General features: G+C 39.0%; 2 protein-coding genes and 1 non-coding gene across 3 annotated transcripts in view; 2 read left to right on the forward strand and 1 right to left on the reverse strand.

The window, feature by feature from the left end:
* Positions 1–9,710, reverse strand: part of LOC116252790 (cyclin-dependent kinase D-2-like) — a 42,861-nt gene extending 33,151 nt beyond the window's left edge. The window contains exons 1-4 of the mRNA XM_031627321.2: positions 9,214–9,710; positions 7,120–7,418; positions 6,868–6,976; positions 5,812–5,937 (exon numbers count right to left, since the gene is read on the reverse strand). Coding sequence (XP_031483181.1) covers positions 5,812–5,937; positions 6,868–6,976; positions 7,120–7,418; positions 9,214–9,336 — 657 coding nt within the window. The 5' untranslated portion in view covers positions 9,337–9,710. The remainder of the gene's footprint in view (positions 1–5,811; positions 5,938–6,867; positions 6,977–7,119; positions 7,419–9,213) is intronic.
* Positions 9,711–11,066: 1,356 nt separating this feature from the next.
* Positions 11,067–15,127, forward strand: LOC116252113 (thylakoid lumenal 17.4 kDa protein, chloroplastic). The gene is made up of 4 exons (XM_031626186.2): positions 11,067–11,259; positions 11,925–12,049; positions 13,145–13,391; positions 14,674–15,127. Exons 1-4 carry the CDS (start codon positions 11,136–11,138, stop codon positions 14,895–14,897), a joined length of 720 nt encoding a protein of 239 aa, XP_031482046.1. The 5' UTR covers positions 11,067–11,135; the 3' UTR covers positions 14,898–15,127.
* Positions 15,128–16,948: 1,821 nt separating this feature from the next.
* On the forward strand, positions 16,949–17,019 carry TRNAG-CCC (transfer RNA glycine (anticodon CCC)). The gene has a single exon. It is a non-coding gene; the product is annotated as a tRNA-Gly (tRNA).
* The last annotated feature ends 191 nt before the right edge of the window (positions 17,020–17,210 follow it).

Below are 17,210 nucleotides of genomic sequence, written 5' to 3' on the forward strand. Positions count from 1 at the left end.
CCAAAGCACGTGCTGATCCACACAACTGGCGTCCAACCATCATGCTACCCTATGAGCAAATGGTGTGCAAACATGATTGGCACTTCTATCAAGAAGTCGCCAACACGAAATGTGTATGCTGCCCGAAGACGGCCATCAAAAGGTCCCGCCTTAGCTGCCCCAACTGCCAGGTCGTCGCCTGCAGTTCATGTGCGGACTTTTACTTTAATGTCAGCATACCTCTTCAACCCAAGGTGTTCCCCACCTCTATCGTTGAAGGACCTGCGAACACTCATAAATACATTAGGTCTCAGCAAGAGTACCTAAATTGGAGTGATGAACAGCGTCTCAAGCTCATAGATGAGCGGCATGAGCTCATCAAGCGCCTCAAGAAATATGAAGATATCTCACTTGAGGAAGATCTAAAAGCCGACTACAACGAGCTGGCTCAGAAAGCAGCTCAGAAGGCGGCACAGAAGGCTAAAGGAAAAGCCCCGCTAGTGGTAAAGCTCGGAGACCGTCTAGCGAGAACATCCCCGAGCTTCGCAAAGCTGGTCATCCAGGAATCGAAAGATCCCCACCCAGCTGAAATTTCTGATGAGGAAGAAGAAATTATTGCTAAAACATCTTCCTCTGTTGCAGAACCTTCATCCTCTGCAACCCCTGCACCTACCCAAACGGAAGCAATACTCGTACATCAGAGTGCTGCGGATCGTGGTGGAACCCCCTCCAATGAAAACGAATTCGAACTTTTTGATCCTTCTCTGGAGCAGGAGCATGAACAGCTCCTAGGTGCAACAGTTTTTAACAGGCTTTACAACATGGAGGTTGAAATCCAAATACCAGATATAAAGCCTTTCACTGTTACGGCCATTCTGGACACGGGAGCAACAACTTGCTGTATCAAGGAACAAGCTGTTCCCAAAGAGGCCGTTCAACCCAGTCTTACTACTGCCAGTTTTACAGGAGTAAATTCCACACAAAAGGCAACAAAAAGACTGAAAGAAGGGAAGATGAAAATCGGAGATTATTCCTTTTATATTCCCTATACCTACACCATGCCCCTCGAATTAGGAGAAATACAGATGATTCTAGGCTGTAACTTCATACGGTCTATGAAAGGAGGCATGAGAATAGAAGGTAATGAGATCACCTTCTATAAGAATGTCACTAAGGTGCAGACCCAACAAACCGTCAGAACGACGGCTCTCTGCATCAATGAGATAGAAGACGAGAACGACTATCTGGAGATCAGAGAAAAGGTCTTCTACCATGAGCAACCGACTCCTGTGAACTTCTCTGAGAAATTCAAAAAGACAATTGAACGGTTGCAGACTGCTGGGTTCATCGGAGAAAACCCACTGCAGCATTGGGGAAAAAATCAGGTAACATGCAAAATCATTTTGAAGAACCCTGATTTCACCATTGAAGATCGTCCCCTCAAGCAGGTAACACCTGCGATGAGAGAAGCGTACGCTAAACACGTGGAAGCGCTTCTTAAGATTGGAATTATACGTCCCAGCAAAAGCAAGCATCGGACAATAGCCATTATTGTTCATTCAGGGACTACTCAAGATCCAAAAACCGGTGAAGTCAAACGCGGGAAAGAACGTATGGTCTTTAACTACAAAAGGTTAAACGACAACACCGAAAAGGATCAGTACTCACTGCCAGGAATCAACAGCATCATCAAGAAAGTATCTGGCAGTAACATTTATTCAAAATTCGACCTGAAGAGCGGTTTTCACCAGGTCATGATGGACCCAGAGTCCATCCCACTTACAGCATTCTGGGTACCCCAGGGTTTATTTGAATGGCTTGCAATGCCATTTGGTCTCAAGAATGCACCAGCCATCTTTCAAAGGAAGATGGACGAAGTCTTCAAGGGCACATAGGACTTCATTGTTGTATACATCGACGATATCCTCGTCTTCTCGCAGAACGAAGACGCACACATCAAGCACCTTCGGGTATTTCTGGATCGGATACAGCAACATGGGCTCGTACTGAGTCCCACTAAGATGAGCGTTGGGAAAAAACAGATTGAATTCCTCGGAGCCATAATTGGTCAAGGGGAAATAAAACTCCAACCCAATATCATCAAGAAGGTCCTGGAAAAAGGGGACCATGAGCTAGAAACGCGTACGGGCATGCGTTCCTGGCTCGGAATTCTCAACTATGCCCGGCATTTCATCCCAAATTTGGGAAAACTGTTGTCTCCATTGTACGCCAAGACAAGCCCTACAGGGGAGAGACGGATGAACAAGCAGGACTGGCTTTTGGTGAAACAGATAAAAGATCTGATTCAAAATCTGCCACCATTATCCATACCACCAAAGAATTGTTCATTAGTCCTTGAAGCGGATGGCTGCATGGAAGGCTGGGGTGGGGTCATCAAATGGAAACCCAAGAAAAACGACCCGCGCTCCATGGAGAGGCCTTGTGCCTATGCCAGCGGCAAATTTTCACCTCCTAAGGCATCCATTGATGCCGAAATTCATGCCGTGATGAACTCTCTTGAGAGTTTAAAACTTTATTATTTAGAATCAGATTGCCTATTAATTAAGACGGATTGTCAGGCAATCATCTCTTTCTTCAACAAAACCCAAGTCAACAAACCATCAAGAGTCCGATGGGTTGCATTTGTGGATTTCATCACTGGTCTCGGAATTCCTGTGAATTTCGAACACATTGAAGGAAAAGAAAACACTTTAGCAGACACACTGTCTAGGATGGTCTGCTATATATCTGTAAAAAGGGAGCTTCCCCCTAAGGAAGTTGATATAGTTAACCATTTTTGTTCCTTTATGCAGGAATGGCGGACTCAGCCCTCACCTCCTCATTTGACATCCACTGTCAAGGGCTTACTCGCACAAGTGAACAATTGGTGCAAAGATACCAGGAAGTCATCCTTGAACGTCACACCAGACGATCAGGAACCAAAACTTATCAGAAAAACTCCATTCAAGGCCTTGAACTCATGTACATCGAGGCAGAACTATCTAAGAGGACCATAACTGAATTAACAGCCCTAAAACAGATTCAAGCCTTAAAAACCATGGGTTGCCAAAGTTCGGCAACACAAGATAATGCTTGGTCTGACAAACTGCCAGCTCAGAAGGAAAACGAAGCGCGTCTGACAGAAATCATAAAAGACGTCTTCACTTTGCTAAAGAAGATCTGGAAGCTGCAGATTTAGAATCCTGGTAGGCCAACCTGTCGGCCACCAAGTAGCTTTTTTCGCCCGTGGTTTCTAAATACCACGCGGTTTGTACTTTTCTCCGCCCCTGGTTTTTCAAAAACCACGCGGTAATGCTTTGTCTTTTTGCGTCGGCAACTAGTGCGTGACATGTGCGCACAGCTGTCACCCCTGTCCTGTCGCCTCAATTATTGAGACGACTTGTTCCCTCGGTGAAGCAACCGGCAAGTCAGGTCACCCACTGGAGATCTATAAATACCTCAAGACCTCAGCCTTGAACAAGAAATTCTAAATGCAAGTGCTACTTATGCGGAGAAGAGGGTCACTTTAGCCACGAGTGCCCCAACGATAGGCGCAATGTCAGGCGCACCGCAGTCCTTGAAGGACTCGACCTCCCTGAAGAATATGAGATCGTTTCTGTTGACGAGGGAGAAGCGGATTCAGATGCTATCTTTTCTCTATCTGAGAACGAGATAGACGGACCAGAACAACTACATACGTTGTTCGTCCATATTCAGGAGCAATACGCTCCTAGAATCATTCCTCTTGGACAAGCCAAAGCACGTGCCAACCCACACAACTGGCGTCCAACCATCATGCTACCATATGAGCAAATGGTGTGCAAACATGATTGGCACTTCTATCAAGAAGTCGCCAACTCGAAATGTGTATCACTACTTAGGCAAAGAGTAGGAAATTTGTGCTTTGGTGCATATCTCTACTTGGTTTCCAACAAACTACTATCATTTTCAAAGGTCTTCAAGTAAAAATCACATCAATTTGCATTCTTGAAAATGTCATAACCTATTAAATTGTTATAGGACCTGGTCTTACATCTCTAAAGGAATTACATGTGTTGCTTTTCCATCTGCAATATGCTCGAAGAAAAAGTTAATTGCAATCACAAGGCTTTCTTAATATCAAAGAGTACCATCATACTTAATATAAAAACAAAAAAACCAGAGAAAGGCACTACCCTCAACAGGTTGGAGTAACCTGCTGATTCTGGCTTATTAATTGCTTCCAAATTATATTGCACCTAGTCGACATTATACTACCATCATTCAGTTCATAAAGAAACTAAGTTTCACAAGCCCCGTCCTATTAAAGAGCAAAGATTGGCTGAGCAATGCCAACATGGACTATTGTCACTTGTTATTTAACTAACTGTGGCACATAACTAATTAACTATACATTCTAACACAATAGGAGAAACAAGACTGATTAAGAGTTAGATTCATGGCAGATCAGACCTTTTACAGGAGCAAGACTTTTTGCCATTTGACTACGTATCAACTTATTTTTATTTTAATAGATCAGTAGAACACTATTGTACTGATTAAATAATATTACTCTGAGGAACAGATTAATGCAATAATCAGATAGCAAAAAAACAGTGGTTTTATAGATGTATTGGTTAGCCATCCATCTGATTTTTTGCCAGCCAGTGCTTGTGCATTCTAAAAAGGTAGCTTGTCATACATACTAATTAGTTAAGAAACAAGTAACTGTAGTCCCATGTCGACATTGGACAGTGGTGCAATGGCTCCTTCATAGAAGTCCACTGCACATCCAGCGAAAGGAAGCTTAGTTGGTTTATGTACTTCGTAATATTAGGGCCCATGGGTTTATTCAACAGAGGTCAGCTCCTAAATTGGCTGAATTTGATCTTTATCAATGTATGGTGATGATAAAATCAATCAGCAGTTATGAAATCCCTTGTAAACTCAAGAAAGCTTCTTTCTTTGTCAAAAAACACAAAGGATTAATATATATATATATATATATATATATATATATATATATATATGTATGTATGTATGTATAGAGTAATTGGCAGGCTCTCCAATCAGTTTATTTCCCAAATAAGTTCAGATGCCTCAAAAGTCGGTTCATTTTCAAACCATGCTTTAGTTTTGGTAATCTTTAAAGAAAAAAGATCTTGATTCCTGACCAGTTTTTTGGCAACATACAAGCCTTTGTTTTTTATTGTTCTTTAAACATTGAAAATTACCTAACTTAACTCATTTAGTAATGCAGGAAAAGACTGGAAATGGGAATCAACAAGTATCTTAGCTGTAAAATGCTAAAATTTTCAAAAATAATGCAACAATGTAATACCTTCTGAAATATTAATATTTGTGAAAATGCTACTAAAGTACTTCTCTTTTTGCCACTTTGTCAGTTTGTCTCCAAAAACTTGCCTAATAGCACCTACAACGACAACACTAAAACATAATAAATCAATATACCACCAACTGTATTAGTTATTTTCTGAGACGGAACTGATGACACCGTAAATGTAGCATGTTGACAATTTCAAGTTGCACCATCTACTTTGCACTTAGAAGGGGAGTGTTAACAAACAAATAGGAATCCGACTTTTGTCTTAAAACAAGCCCCTTTTGTCTTCATATTTAAAATCTTTACATGAACATAAAGTTGCCTTGCTGCAATTCCATTACACAGTGCTTGTAGCAAGAGGCATGCTGTGAGCATTATTGGTTCGAAAATCATGCTAACCATTTTAAATGTACAGCATTGACTCATACAATGAAATTGGTTTTTCCAATCATGGAAAACATCTTAATGAATCATGAACTGATCTAGAAAGTGGAAAAGCATCCGCCCACCTGAAGAAAAGGCCTTCGAAGTAAAAGCTCTGCAAATATGCATCCAGCAGCCCAAACATCAACACCAGGACCATATTGTTTTGTGCCATACAACAGTTCTGGTGCCCTATACCATCTTGCAAAAACCTGTAAGAATAGAATTTAACATATGATGATGACAACACATAAAAAAGGCATTCTAAATTAAGGGAACTAAATAAAGTGCAAAAATGAACAGCCAGATCATTTGGTATCTATTGGACCAAAGAGGCCTTAACATGCACTGGATAGCATAGACCATTTAAGAAGGTTGTTGTGTCAAATTTGACACACATCGGTTGCTGGTGCATCTCTAATTTGCCAAATATAATGGTCAGCTATGCTGAGTGGTGAGTGCATTCAACTACAGCCACCTAAGTCTGTCCACACTTAGCACACGCTGAACTTGCTTTTGACCTGAGTTGGGAAAGGCCAAAGTACATTGTCTGCACACCAAATAAACTTTATGGCAAGGCTTTGGTAACATTAACTAAGCAGAATTATCTCCTTTTTGGAGCATTAAAAATATAGGTAATAGGGCATTTTGAAGCCTTTCCCAATAACAATATTCCAAAAAGAATCATAAATCTGCATCATGATACTTTACCTGAGTTTCATTACTTAACAGGCAACTGTAAAAAAGTAGAAGCATTGGGTTTGTCTATACAGACACACCTCCCACACCCTGCGTACTAAGTGTTTTGAAAATGTTGCAAGCACGCAGTCTTACACCCTACATAGCCACATGAACCTACCTAAATTGCAAAGTCAAATGCATCAAACATGCAAAGCAGCATATATACTCTAATTTGAATATATGAATCTCTGCAAATTTGTTCTTTATAGGTACATGATACTTATGATCACACAGAAATGCCTATCATGATATCACTTTCTGAGAAGAGGAAAAATGAATCAGCTATTGCACAGTACATAAAACATAGTTTCATAGAATATCCTAACTGTTCATGTGCAAATGAGTCATCTATTAAGTATTACCATATGATGTGCTTTTGTCTATAGATATTATCACTTAACCTGATGGGTGAATTTGCGATCTGGGCTTCCATAAATGCGAGCAAGGCCAAAGTCTGCCAATTTAAGCTGGCCATCAGCTCCAATCAACAAGTTGTTTGGCTTCATGTCCCTGTGTGTAACTAGGCAAGTCAGAACAACACTGAAATTCTGGATGCATTAATAACATCACCTTGGCCAACACCTTAAGCTACTAACAAAAAGGACGAAAGGAACAAAGTTTATCATCAAACTAACAGAAAAAAGATGCTTTACCTGTGCAAAACCCATTTACTATGGCAAAATGCAAGGCCCTTCAACGTCATTAGCATGTATGATTTTATGTCAGCTGGAGAAAGAACGATATTTTTGTTTTTGATGACTGCCTCCAGCTCTGTCTCCATGAACTCAAAGACAAGGTGCAAATTTCTCTTGTGAAGATAGGCATCAATCAATTCAATGATGTTTGGGTGTTTCAGTTCCTTTAGTAGCTTAATTTCTCTGAGTGCCGTCATGTTAACACCTTCCTTATAGTCACCCAGGCGTATTTTCTTTACAGCAACCGTTCTATTTGTCTGCAAAAAGAAGATTTCAAAGGATATTGGCCTGTCAATATGCAAACAATATAAGGAAATTGAAGATGAGATACCAAAATTTCCATGGCATAGAAAAATGTTTCCATCCGATAAATCTGTGAGAACCAATCATGCATATAATAATGAATACAATATGCAATTCACTGGAAAACTATAGCACATCTGCTTGACTATATTTCAACTTTAAAATAACATTGTCATCATAGTAATGATAATAACAACCAAAACAAAAAGAATTCAAAAAAAAAAAAATGTTGCCAAAAATCATAAAGTGGACCTACAGATATTGACATGGGAATGCATTTTAACAAAAACTGGTTAAGCTACATGCAGGTATAAGTCATAACATGCAAACATGATATAAACTGATTGAATTGGGGTTTATTCACTACCCCGTCTGCTTGGATCAAGCAGATCCCTATAGGGCATCAAAGAGTTGGTTACTTGCTTTTGAGCCTTGAACCAAGCAAATCTCTTGCAACAGCTATAAACAACATGTTTGTGATAAATTGTGCATGTCATTATTAAAATACTAAACTAAGAGCAGTACCAAGACAGCAAAAGCCCTCTATGCTGCATATTCTTACACCTACAATCTCGTCCAAGAGAGGAATCAAATGGTATAGCTCATTCATTTCAGAACAATTCAAACTGAATGGATTTGAACAGGGCCGATCTCACTTCTATACTTGGATCCAGACCTGGAAGGTTTCATATACAACTTTGGTTCCCAATCAACTTCAAATGCAAGCGTATCCAATTAGGCCAGAGTGTCTCCACATCCAAACCGAAATGAACCTGTCTATTCAGCAAGTTGAAATGTAATGGAAGGGGAAAAAACAAAAGAAGACACTTAAAACAACAATGTGAAGTGTGTAAAGTACAACATGTTGGTCAGGGAACTAGTTAGATATGCGACATAACATTTCGAAAAAATATTATTAGAAAATAAAAATAAATACAAATCATGATTAACAAAAATTGAGGAAAAAAAAGAAAAATGTTTCATATGAAAAAGCATAAATTGTACAAATATAAGTTTCATGGAAAAGTAAGAAGTGAAAAACAAATATACTAATTCAAAGAACCCTGCTTTAATCAAAGTGTATCCATTAAATCAACTTCCATAAGTACATAATAATTGTACAAGTAAAACTTTAAGTAATATAAAAACTCTCTCCTCTTCACTAAGTCTGAGTGTCTGCAAAATAGTCTCAAGTTACTCTTGACATCCTCCAATGTTACGAATTCATGAGCGATAATTATAAGCCAACATAATTGATCTAATTCTTTGCTCTTGCTGAGCGACGACACTAGGCACACCTAATTGATTCAATTCTTTACACTTTCGAACACTCGCGCTTAATAATCCGTTTGCCTGCCATACCATACGCTGGACCATATAAATTCGCCACTGTAGCAGAATGAAACTTCAGTAACAAATACAGCCATCTCTAAATGGCGCTAAGGCGGCCCATTTTCAATGCTTGAATCTCAATTCCACGAAAACAGAGAAAAACAATAACATAGAAAAAATTGTACCAGACAATATGTAAAATGGACGCACTTAATTCCTCCCACATTTAAAACCTACTAATCAACAAAATGTCGAAAAATCCCAAAATTACAACTACAGAATCCACGGACAACACGAAGCTCCAAACACAAAACTAAAGCGAGCGGAACCGACAAAACCGAAGAAACTATCAACAACCAAACCAATAGTCTCCGATCAAACCGAAAAAAGCAGCCCCAGAGATCCGGAGGACCGTACCTTCTTGTCGAGGGCTTTGTAAACCACGCCATACGTCCCCTCACCGATGTTGTCCCCTTTGACGTACCGGTCCGTGTCCCTCTGAGACAACAGATGGTCCGCAATCGAGTTCACCGTCGCCATCGCCGAACAACACAAGCCGATCCGCGAACCTGGGAGGACACTTCCGGCTCGGCGCACTTCGTCCTCAGAGAACACGTGCCCTTTCCGTTATAGCACGTGAGAAAGGGACCTCCCTCTCCGCTTCTTCCACACCATTTTCCCAACTGCCGCGGCCCGATTGGTTGCAGAAGAATAGGAAGAAAAAGAAGAAGCAGGATAGGGAGCAATGGAGGAGGAATCTTCGAATTTCTGAATTACGCAACGGATTAAAATCCCGCCATGGTCTACTCGCCGTCTATCCTCTCACTCCTCCACTTCTTCTCCCTCCTTCTCCGCCTTCTTGCTACTTATATAAGCGACAGAATGCTCCCCAGTGTGCCCTGTCCTAATGCGAAATCTTCTCCTCCTTTCCTCTTCTCTTGCACCTTTCTCCAATGCCGAACTTCGATCAAGTCCCTGACACTCACCGTTATTAGAGAAACACTATCATACGTTTATAGAATGACATCTCAAGCCTCCAATTTCTAATAAACACTCTACTCCATGAAAGATAAGTCTGAGCATCTGGTTCAAGTACCCAGTACAAACCTAAAAAAACGGCCTGGGTTGGCTCAACAGAGCTCAATTTGACTTGATTTATTTTTTATGTTAATTTTATTTAGTAATGATATATATTTTATTATTAAAAATATATTTTATATTCAAAAAACTTTATTTTATATTTTAATTTTTTTTTTTTTTTAACCTGAACGGGCCGACCCGATTGCCAACCCAATATGCGCCGTGGCATGCTCTAGCCCAATTCTCCCAGCCAGTGAGCTCTTGACCAAGCTTGGTGGTAAATTTACGGGTCGATTAATCCAAGATTTGATGGTATAATCACTTGGAGTGTTGAATTTGAATGTTTTAATTGCTTGACTTGAGCGTCAAACCTATCCACATACCTGTACAACGAATCGGTCAATGATATTACGGCCATTGATGATTCAAATTTGCATTACATTTGTTAAGAAAATGTGAGAGACGTAGTGTTGCTCATGAGATCTCTAGGTCTACGAAGAAGAATCTTTTTTTAGTTCCTCAGACCAGTCGTGGCTTGTATGTTGTGTTTAGAGTTATGATTTTTAGTCATGCAGCACTTGAATGCATGTAATTTTGAAGTCATAACAATGTAATGTTGAGACATTATAATGCAAGTTTTAATACCCGAAGATCTACCAAAATAACGAATTCAAAAATAATTTTTGATCAATAGCTCTAAAGTTAATAAGGAAGCCGAGAGAAAAATCAGGACATGGTCATTAGTACAGTCAACCGGATCCAGGGAGGGGCCAATATGGGTGCTCAATGCTTGACTAGCGGCGGAGTCAAAATTTTTTTTTAAGGAGCACTCTTTACATTTTTTAATTATTTTAATATTTGAAAGAACACTCATATACATAAAAGATTAAATATTTAAAAGTAATAATTCAAAATAAAGAAAAATTGAGTTAGAATTTTTGTTCTATCACGTCCATGGCTAAACTGAGATTTGAGATTTTGAGGCAAATTCTCTTTTGGGATTTTGGTTATCGAGAATAATGAACACGAAAACCAGTAAACCACGACTATATGGCCTACTTGCCAAAGGTGGGTCCCTTTGAAGGAGATATGTAAGTGGGGCCCCTTAGACGCTTCTCCGACGTGCCACGTGGATGCCAGGGGGATATTGGATAAGGGGAGAGGAGAATGCTTCTGCGTCTCCATCTTGATCCACGTGAAGAAGAGGAGGGAAAACGAAAGAAGCGAGAGAGTTCGAACGCCAAGGAAGAAAAAAGAAAATGGCCTCCTCCTTATCCTTCTCAAGCTCGCTCGATGGCCGTTTGCTCCAGGAGAATCAGTTAATCAGGAACCCTAAATTCCCTCTTCAGAAGCTTAACCGACGTCTCCGTGGATCTCTCTCCGGTAAAAACTTCCGTTCCCTTCCCCATTCTAACGTGGTCATTTTTTCACCACCTTGATTTGCGATAAATTCATGGCATTTGTCCCCATGGATTGTAGAAGTGTTGAAAATTTGATTATGGTACTAAAAAAATGCGGGAAGCTTGATTTTCTCTTCGTTGCGATTCTTTTGGCTGATCATTTCTCGTTTGTTCTCCATGTTTTGTTTCTCTCGTCCTCCGATTGTTTTCTTTTTCAAAAGGAACCAATGAGATTTTTGAATTGGGGGTCGTAAAAAACCTTGTATTCGGCAGATGGAAAAGTGTTTGTATTTTAAGGCACTATGTTTGTGTGACAGGCTGCCCCCTTTTTCTTGCCATTCGTTAAGAATTAGGGAAGCTTAGCTTTCAGGAGCCAATGAGAGTGGTGACGATCATTTCTGTATCTGTACAATCATGTATAAATCTCTGTTTCATTTTTTATTTCGTTCTACATTTTAACTAAAAGGTTATGGTACTGATGGTATTGTCTTGTTAAAATCACTTGCATTTCATACTTAAGTTGGCTTATTTCGTTAAACATCCTTTTGGTTAGTTGTCATTTACTTTCTTTATAGTCATTCTAGCTTGGACCATGTCGTGGCATTCTTGTTTTTAGGAAAAAGAACATTGAATCTTTTCTGTTTGCAGAAAAGGCAAAAAATGATGATGGTCATGAAGTCTTCTCCCAGTTCAAACAGCTGAAACATGTGGCTTGTGGTTTGCTTGCTGTATGGTCAGTGTCAACTGCTTCTCCAGTCTTGGCTGCAAATCAGGTTTAGATACACCTTCTCAGAATGTCAGCAGTCTGTGTAGTATAAATACAATTTACTACTAGCAAGTTTTTCACGTTACAAGAAGCTCTGGCATCTTTTTGTTGTTTTGAAATAATTCTCTTATGGCTTTTGGATGGTGTGTATGGATCAGAAATGATGCTTCTTATCTCCTTTTCAGATCTTAACTGCTGGAAGCCTGGAACTGTTATAGCAAACGTAATTTGACCATCAGTTTTAAGAACATCGTTGTTTGATTGACCCTATGAGGAGCTGTCAACTTTGAGAAGTCCCTATCTCAGCTAAAATTGATGGACGATTCCCTTTTTCAATTTTAATCTCCGGTTATACAACATTTAATGAAAAAGGGAAAAGTTTGACTGCTTTTGAGATTCGTTTACCATGTCAAAAGAGCGTCCCTAATGGCTGTCTACTAGTTCCATCATATGTCGACCACAGAATTGAAAAAGCTATCCATATGAAGAGTACGTCTGTTTTTCTGCTGCAAGGTCCTTTACGGAACTAGTTGATAAGAGGTCCGTCCCCCTTGACATATACGTACTATTATAAAGATAGTACTATTACTAAGGATGTAAATGGTGGGGTTCAAAATCATGTGTCCATGCAACAAATTTCAATTGATTGTCTTTGACAGGCCTTAGGACCATAGCTGTGAAACTCTTCAGTATATCTTGGTACCTTTTTATCGACAATGAAGTTTTAGTGCCTCATGAGATTCCATCAGAGAGAGAGAAAGGGCTAGTGGAATGGAGCAACTCATAAAATATAAGAAACCATTAGATAGTTTGGACATCTGATCAGATAGTTTCGGTAGTTCATCTGTTGCCACCTCAAAATTGGTTTTTAAGGTTAAAGGTAATTGCTCAGTTTTCTTTTTCAATAAGATGCTTTTAGGGTGGCAATAAGTGAGCTGTCCAATTTATGTGAAGCAGCAATTTTGGCTTTTCCATATGCACTGCCTTCGTGTGTATCTTTTTACAATATAGTTCCATGTAGCATACAAAAATGCACAGCTTATGAAGGTAGCCAAGTCCACTTCTATTTTGTGTTGCTCACCGATATGCTTCCTGTTCACAGAGGTTGCCTCCACTATCAACAGAGCCAAATCGCTGTGAGCGTGCATTTGTCGGCAATACAATTGGCCAAGCAAATGGTGTTTATGATAAGCCAATAGACCTACGTTTTTGTGATTATACAAATGACAAGTCCAATCTGAAAGGGAAATCACTGGCCGCAGCTCTCATGTCTGATGCAAAGTTTGATGGTGCTGATATGTCTGAAGTTGTGATGTCAAAAGCATATGCCGTTGGAGCAAGTTTTAAGGGTACATCTTTCTTCTTCATCCTTTTATTTAGGGAGTCCATCATTCTCTTATTTAAGCATTCAACTACCTGGCCTTGAAACTTCTTGTTCCTCTTTTACCTTTTAACTACCCTAAATCATTCAACAATAAGTTCTTAAATCTCCAGCGAGTTGGATTTGTCTCCAATACACTTTCACATTCTATGTTGCTTGAAGGTATTATTTTTTACTTTGTAGAAAATTAGGAATATTTTCACTTCCTTAACATTTTAAGCTGGGACTCAGCCCTATTTGGTAACATAAGTTCTTGTTCTGGAGATGCTGATTACCTTTCAGTTATCTAACTGCACACTTCACTTTCCAGATTCTGTGTGCTCATCAAATTGTCTCCTTAGACCAAATTATACTCATTCTAGAATGTGTGATAAAGCTAAAAAATGTTTTGATGGCTGAGTGCTTTTTCATCAAGTCATAGCCCAATTTTATTGTAGCCTGTGTAAGTGGATAGGCTCGCCATATCTGAGGATAGAGATATAAGAAATGGATCTAGAAAGAGAGATGTGCTAATCCGTATTATTTTATTGAAAACCTAGGCAGAGGTTGAGATGCTGAGACTAATTTCTGGGCTGTCAGACGTGGGCATCTTGGCATGTGAAGGGCTTAGGTCATATCATGCCTCTACTAGGTAGAGTTTATCAAGCTTCTGAGCTGCTTCCATTTGAGTCAAGTCAAATTTCTTTAGCTTCTTTGATCCAACGGATTGAATCTGTTAAAGAGGAATATTTCTAGTTTCTATAGTTTCAAAAGAAGCCTTGATCTCAGAACTTGGCAATGCCTGTTTCTACGTCCACTATTGAGTTGTGGGTGTTTATTCTTTACTCGCTATCATGGAAAAGAGTTATGGTGCTTTTATCAACATTTCTTCCCTGAGTTATCGCTCAGTGTCTTGCTGGTGTGTGGGGTGGGTTAATTGACTAAGCGGATTCTGTGTTCATTTCAAGCCTTGTGAAAGGCAAGTTATATCCTATTTCAAAGCTTTAATTCCGATGGAATAATCTGTCCTATCATTAGCATTTCCAATTATGAAATGCGATAACTGCAATATTCTCAAGATAATTCAGTTTAACTGCATATTGTCCAAAAATGGAACAGTGAGTTGTCCTGAGAGGCTGATGCTAGTTAAGTCTTGGTTGGAAATATGGATCAGGCTCAACTGAAGCAATGGGTTTGTCTTCAATCAGGTCAAGTTGCATTGTTAATTATGAGGATGCCGTAATGAAGTGTGAACACTGGACTTTTTGCAGGGGTAGACTTCAGTAATGCAGTTCTTGATCGGGTTAATTTTGGAAAAGCTGACCTAGAGGGAGCAGTCTTTAAGAACACAGTGCTGTCTGGTTCCACCTTTGATGATGCCAAATTGGATGGCGCAATTTTTGAGGACACCATCATAGGTTACATTGATCTACAGAAGCTATGTGTAAACACAACCATCAATGCTGAAGGGAGAGCTGAGCTTGGATGCAGGTGAATGTTTTGGAGCTTCTGTATCCTCTATCTTCTCTCCTTTCCTCAAAATCTTGGGATATAATGTTCATATCCATTTTGTTGCATTACCAAATGAGTCCACATGTATCTCTTCTTGTATAAAGGAATGGTGAATCCACATACAAGCTTGCTTTGTCTCAGTTGCTAATTGTCCTGTTGTGCCATGCTTTGCTTTCACAAATATGGAAGTTGGCAAACAGTAGTTGTAATTTCTGCATTTTGTTATATATATATATATATATATATATATATATAGAGAGAGAGAGAGAGAGAGAGAGAAAGAGAGAGAGAGAGAGAAGAAGAGAGAGTGAGTTAATGCCGATCAAGAAAACTGCTGGTCTTTTAAGCGTACTTTAGTAGAGAAAGGTGGATTTTGCTGAACGCCGGCACTGTTGTACAAGATATGCTGTTTGAAGACAGATTAACTGCCAGTACGTGAAAGTCTGAAAGAATTTAGCAAGGTACATGGTGTGTCAACCGTATCCGCAGCGACTCGAAGGACGTTAATAGCTATTTGGCAATTTTAAGCAAGACCATCAGTAGGGTTACTTTTATGGTGGCTTTTGTGACAGATGAGATTCTTCAGACTCGCCCGCCAACCACGCTTGCACGAAATCATAGTTGATCTCAGCATAAAGCTACTCAATCTCAGCTCAGGTTTGAATTGATTAAGTTCATCTCTTGCTCCATTCACCTATTAAACGTGTCCAGTTTGAGCATCATTCCCACACAAACAAGTTCAGTTTAACTTCATTCAGGGTAACACTCCAAGCATGTGACGAGATACTTAAGATTAGTTGTACATCAAAGATTTTTAAAAATTTTATGGGGGCATTTGGATGACATTCCAAAACCAAGTTTTGGAGGGGAAAACCTGATTTTGCTGGTAAAACCAGGTTTTTGGAATGTTTGGGTGCCATCAAGAACAAAATTTCATAGTCACAGAAAACACTTTTTTTTTTCCAAAAAAACGTGATAAATTAAATGGCCATTTAAAACTTAAAAAAATGTGTTTTAAAAAAATGTACGTTTCTTTTCACTTTTTTCATTCTTTTCAGTTTTTTTAATGCCAAACAATATTTTTTTTCATTTTTTATTTTTTATTTTTTTCAAATCTACTTATCTTTTGATGTTTGTGTTATTAGTTTCTTACTTATTTTATTTTCCCTCTCTTTTTAGTTTTTTAAAATTTTTAAAAATTTAACATACTTTTTCCACTTTTTTCAATCTCACTGTATTATACATGAGAAAACCTTGCCATTTAAAACTCCAAAACTTTATTTGTGACTATGATAAAAAACTAAGTTTAAGAAAAACTCAGCATTGATGAAACCTGGTTTTGTTAGAAAGCCAGTGAAAAATATTAACCCACCTTAGGTTATTCATAAAAATTGGGATTTGAGTGTGTCACACAAACAATTAAACCAACTTTTCGAAGCTCATTAAAAAAAAACATAGCTTTCATAAACCAACCAAGTTTTCACAAAACTGGATTAAATGAGGGTGTCATCCAAATGTAACGGCTTTGTTGTAGTTCGTAACATTTTTGGGTGCAAACTGAAGCAGTAGTTGGTCCGTTATGTAGAATCAGGGATTCAGTTCAGTTCTGAGCCAGGTCATTAGATTCGGCACTGAAAAAAAGTTTAAAACTGGGATCCAAGATCTTATACGGTGAATGGGTGCTCCCAAATGGGGATGGAGTAACTCTCCAAGTATGTGAGAAATGATTTGAATTTTGAACCTAACTTGTTCCTGTCTAAGATTTTTATAAATTTTCAAGGTTCCATATACCTGCATGTCAGAATATTGGTTGTCTTGAAGTTAGATATGGGGCAGATTTGGATCCACTATACCTTAGAACTGGATAAAGGCCTAATGACTGCATAAATCTGTGATTGATCAGAATTCATATCCACTATTAGATCTGCGATAGTGTTCAAATTTAAAATGTTGCAGCCAGAAAAATGAAATTGTTCAAATATAAAACACCTAGTAATTGTATATAAATAGTTAAATGTAGAACCGACAAACGTAGCGCATCTGGTGTAGTGGTATCATAGTACCCTCCCACGGTACTGACCGGGGTTCGATTCCCCGGATGCGCAATACACTTCCCTTTTTTCGTTTCTTTTTTCTTTCCTACCAACTTCACTTGGAGTTCCGCCGTAGCATTTTCCCAATAAAAATTCTTCCTCAAATATTTGCCTAAAGCCTTGTAGCTGAAACATTTTGCAACTTCAATGGGAGCCCTTGTAATCAGGGGCTTCAATGATATACGTTAGAAAACAAGCCCTAC

This window comes from Nymphaea colorata, chromosome 4 (assembly GCF_008831285.2).
Source record: "Nymphaea colorata isolate Beijing-Zhang1983 chromosome 4, ASM883128v2, whole genome shotgun sequence".
Taxonomy (NCBI): Eukaryota; Viridiplantae; Streptophyta; class Magnoliopsida; order Nymphaeales; family Nymphaeaceae; genus Nymphaea; species Nymphaea colorata.

Coding starts and splice junctions, on each gene's coding strand:
- LOC116252113 (XM_031626186.2), top strand. CDS start 11,136: ATGGCCTCCTCCTTATCCTTCTCAAGCTCGCTCGATGGCCGTTTGCTC. Junction 12,050..13,144: donor CAGTCTTGGCTGCAAATCAG/GTTTAGATACAC, acceptor TCCTGTTCACAG/AGGTTGCCTCCACTATCAAC. Junction 13,392..14,673: donor CGTTGGAGCAAGTTTTAAGG/GTACATCTTTCT, acceptor GACTTTTTGCAG/GGGTAGACTTCAGTAATGCA.